This window comes from Sinocyclocheilus anshuiensis, unplaced genomic scaffold, assembly GCF_001515605.1.
Source record: "Sinocyclocheilus anshuiensis isolate Anshui unplaced genomic scaffold, SAMN03320099.WGS_v1.1 scaffold183, whole genome shotgun sequence".
Taxonomy (NCBI): Eukaryota; Metazoa; Chordata; class Actinopteri; order Cypriniformes; family Cyprinidae; genus Sinocyclocheilus; species Sinocyclocheilus anshuiensis.
Genome location: NW_015548309.1, coordinates 4,920,151 through 4,924,898, shown reverse-complemented (window position 1 = coordinate 4,924,898; position 4,748 = coordinate 4,920,151). Strand labels below are relative to the sequence as shown.

At 38.1% G+C, this 4,748-nt stretch overlaps 1 protein-coding gene across 17 annotated transcripts in view; it reads right to left on the bottom strand.

The window, feature by feature from the left end:
- LOC107656381 (pleckstrin homology domain-containing family A member 5-like) overlaps positions 1 to 4,748 on the bottom strand; it is a 146,377-nt gene that overhangs the window by 34,680 nt on the left and 106,949 nt on the right. For 16 of the 17 annotated variants that reach the window (XM_016444210.1, XM_016444214.1, XM_016444197.1 and 13 more), the window contains 2 exons: positions 2,834 to 2,949; positions 330 to 1,223 (listed from right to left, as the gene is read on the bottom strand). In XM_016444210.1, the coding sequence (XP_016299696.1) occupies positions 330 to 1,223; positions 2,834 to 2,949 (1,010 nt within the window). Of the gene's footprint in view, positions 1 to 329; positions 1,224 to 2,833; positions 2,977 to 4,113; positions 4,403 to 4,748 lie in introns of those variants that run through there. The other variant, XM_016444215.1, reaches the window with a different exon arrangement.

Below are 4,748 nucleotides of genomic sequence, written 5' to 3'. Positions count from 1 at the left end.
TATATAGTTTGTAAAGTTTGTGAAGTGTTTACTGTGTAATTTATAATGCAAGTAGTTTGTAAAATAGATAGTGTAGTTTGTACTGTGCATATAATGTAAAATGTGTATTGCATATCATGTAGTACATTTGGTTTGTAAAGTTTGTAGTTTATAATGTGAAGTTTGTAATATGTATTGTGTAGTCTACAGTCACATACAAGCTAGTCTCTCATGGGATCATCATAACCACACACACAAAAAATAGTGAAAAAAAATAGTGCATTAATTAAATTTTACACACACACAAAAACAATAAAACAAGCAATATTAGCTTGAAATGAACCACTCACCTCCTGGTGTCGTCGTCTGGGGCCCGTGTGCGGTGCGTACGAACCCACTGCTCCAGCTGCTGCATGGAGTCGGTTCTGCTCAGGGTTCGCTCTGGTTCTGCCGGCTGTGGCAGCACCATCATCCTCTGGGGCATCGTGTTGCTCATGTCTCCAGGGCTTCGGTCTCCTCCTCGTTCCCCAGAACCGTTGACCTGGGGTGGCTTGTACTGGCTGGATCCCGCTGCGCTCTGGAGCTGTCTGGAGGACGAGATGGCTGCACTGATGGCCGCCGCTTGGGCCGGCTGAAGTTTGATGCTGTTGATCTTGGTGAGCGGCCGCTCCACAGCGCCCTCTTTCTGGAAGCCATACTTCTCGGCCTCCCGCGGCGGCGGGACGGGTTTCTCCGGGTCTTTCTGCTGCTTATGTCTGTCTCCAAGAGGGTACCTTGCATCTTTTTGCAAGATCTTCTCGCCATCTTTGGGCAGAGCGTATTTTTCGCCTTCCCTCTGAAGAGTGTACTTGTCTCCATCTTTGTGTAATGTGTATTTCTGGCCATCCTTCTGCAGCAGGTACTTCTCTCCGTCTTTGTGGACGGCGTATTTCTCTCCGTCTTTCTGCAGGACGTATTTCTCCGCATCCTTCTGCAGCATGCATCGGTCTCCGTCCTTCTGCAGAGCGAGTCTTTGAGCGTCTTTGTGCAGAGCGTAGTTGTCCTCGTTTCTCTGGAGGGTGTATCGCTCTCCGTCTTTCTGCACGCTAACCCTGCCATCTTTCTCTTTCTGCTTTTTCTCCTCCTGGCGGAGCGTCTCACGGTTTCTCTCGTTGTTTTGGATCTCGGGTCGGGTCAGGACTCTGTGATTCAGCATGTTGTTCATCTCCTGAGGGCTGCAGGAGTCAATCTTTACCTTCTCAAGCCTGCAGAAAGAGAAAAAATGAAAAGCAAGTGAGTGAGAGAAGAAAAAGAGCATATCAGATTTTTCATATGAAATAAAAACAAGCTATTCAACTGCTCTAAATGTATAATATTTATAAAGAGCTTTACTACACATACTAAACTACGTCATACTGAGCTCCACTGAAACACTAAATAAAGACAAGCTCTTTTTGACCAAACATTTGTGTCTTCTTTAATAAAAGTCACTTTGATTCTATGAAAAGTGAGCTGCAGTTCATTTTCAATCCCAGCTGTGATGCTGTTGCCGAAAAGCTATTTTAGTACAAATCAAAAAACAGCAAGTGTATAAGTCTGGGAGTATTCTTCAGCATCTGTGATTGTGCTAAAAGCTGCAATGAAACAAACACACACACACACAGAGTTTCAAAAACATCTTCTGCACTTAAAAAGCTGTGAAATCTCTACTCGTGAGAGTCTCTCGGGATAGAAGCAGCTCTAGTCGAGAAACTCGACAGCTTTCCTCAAAAAGCAGAGATATAAAGAGTGCCAAGAGGAAAGAGGAAACACTGAAGTGACTTGAAGTGATTTCTACTGAGGCAGCTTAACAAAGACAAGCTAACAACATCTATCTAAATAGAGCCAGATAGAGAAAAAGTAAGTCCACAAAGCCATGGTGCAATGTGTAATGTTTTGGAATTTCATTGTTTCTGATTGGCTCAGTGTGGACCAATCAATGTTTACCATTCATAATGTGTCTTTAAAGACATGTCGTAATGATTGTACTATTGTTTTCTCAAAAAAAAAAAAATTCTGAATTTCAGTCATCTTATTAACATTATTACTGATCATAAAGAACAACTTTATTTTTATCATTGCTTTTAAATTCTTTATATTATTAACAAGACTGCTGTTATTTATATTATTAATTAATTGTTTTGCTTTGCTTTTTTGAAACTAATTCTTAACCTGGGAAAACAAATTAAGTAAAATATATTTTTGTAAAAAAAAAAACATAACAGTTTACATTACCAGATTACAAAGGAAAACTTTTTTTCTTTGTTATCATTGCTTCTAAAATCTTCATATAATTACCTACTTATACTTACTTACATTTTGCTTTTTAATTCTTAACCTGGGAAACAAATAAGTAAATATATATAAAAAAAATTTTAAATGCCTTAAAATGTTGACATTACTGATCATAAAGAACAGATTTATTTTTTTTCCCTTTAATTTATTACAGCTTTTAAATTATTTATATTATCAAATACTTATTTTGTTTTGAATTTTAGAAACTGATTCTTAACCTGGGAACAAATTAAGTAAAAAATATATATATTTAAAAACTATTTATTTATATTTTGACATTATTACTGTTCAGAATTTTTTTTCGTTATTTTACTATTGCTTTTAAATTATTTACATTATCAATATCATTGCTTTTAAATTATTTATATTATTAATTACTTATTTTGTTTTGCATTTTTGCATTACTTCCTAACCTGGGAAATGAAAACACTTTAGTAAACTGCTGTAAATGTCAGTGAAGTGGTACACCAGATGAAGAGGACAAGGGATTTGAGTGTGCTCCTTCTGATTGGTTCAGTGTGAACCGAGCACGTTTTCTTACCTTCTGATTGGCTCAGAGTGGACCAATGCCGCGTCCGTCATAACTTTCATCCAGGACTCCATATCTTTGGCTGTGTCAGTGCTGAAATAGTACGTTCGCATGTTTGGATGCGTCGCCTAGTTGTGAGAAACCAACAGAGCAACCTGGGGAAAAACAGCAGATGGTGAATACTAATAGAAACTGCTTTGAGGGTCCTAGCTGGTGTCAGCGGCAAAAAACGCTATAATGCTCGAGCAATCTTTCTGAAGTGAGCAGATCTTTGTCAGGAGGATTTGAGTTCACAGACCCCCATCGTTCAGAGCCCCTCAGGAGTTTGTCTGACTGCTCGACTCTGACAGCTTTTGTCTGGATATTACAACAGTTTATATAAGCTTCAAAGAGCGAACACTGAACGCTTTATAATAGTTAGCAAGAACTCTGTTATAAACCCTAGTGAGATGTTTCAGTCAACATAATCAGCATACAAAATAAATTTCTATGAGATACACTCTTAAAGGAACAGTCAATGGGTGCCGTCAGAATGAGAGTCAAAACAGCTGATAAAAACATCACAATAATCCACAAGTAATCCACACCACTCCAGTCCATCAGTTAATGTCTTGTGAAGTGAAAAGCTGCGTGTTTGTAAGAAACAAATTCATCAAGATGTTTTAGCATTAAATCGTCATTTCTGGCCAAAATACGAGTCCATAATCCATAATAATGCTTCCTCCAGTGATAAAGTCCATCTACTGTTGTCTCATACATCAAATATTTCTCACCCACATATTTATTTACAGCTGTTTTGGCTCGTAAACGGTGCTTGATCTTTGCAGATTTATCTCCTGATTCAGACGAGACGATTTTTCACTGGAGGAAACGTTATTATGGATTATGGACTCGTATTTTAGCCGGAAGCATCGGTTTGAAGTTAAAAACGACTTGATGGATTTGTTTCTTACAAACACACATCTTTTGGATTCACAAGACATTAACTGATGGACTGGATTGGTGTGGATTACTTGTGGATTATTGTGATGTTTTTATCAGCTGTTTGGACTCTCATTCTGACGGCACCCATTCACTGCAGAGGATCCATTGCCGAGCAAGTGAAGCTAAATTTCTCCTAATCTGATGAAGAAACAAACTCATCTACATCTTGGATGGCCTGAGAGTGAGCACATTTTCAGAAAATGTTCATTTCTGGGTGAACTTTTCCTTTAAGGTCTAGATAATGAAAGAATGAAGACATTCCTGGTTAATATGGTGAAGTATGTTAATGCGGCATTGTGCAAACTCACCGTATTAGCGAAGATCCATCCAGTAAACATGTAGATGCTCGAGTTCATGAACCCTCACAGAGGACAAGCAGCACAATTGTAAAATGGAGAATAAGATAGAGAAAAAGCAATGAGTCGACATGAAAATATCTGCACTAATAGGTAAATGACTCCACTGAGATGCAAACTCTCACAGAACTAGACACCAAAATGCAGCGTCATGGTGAAAAGTGCCATCCAGCAAAAACTTGCGTCAGGAAACTGGTTTAATTCAAGTTAATAATTGTTCTACTAGTGCCAAACTTGCACCCTTGAGCAGGATGGCAGGATTTTATTTTCAAGACTTGATTAAATTCACAGGTGAACACACTGATCCGACCCAAGAGAAAGAGTCTAAATCTGTCTAAACTTTCATTCTCATGTTGATACTAAAAAAGTTGTGCTGGCCTGAAGTCAGCATAATATTTCTAAAGCTTTTAATGGAAATATTAAGGTTCCTAAAAGTGAAAAGGTTTGTTTTTATAAGCTATTAGATTAGTAAAATTTTGTAATAAGATTCAATTTGCAACCCTCTATGAACACCTTGGCAATAGAATCGCCATTGGCTAGTCAATTTTTTAATTTACTCACCAGATAGACACACAATATATATGTGT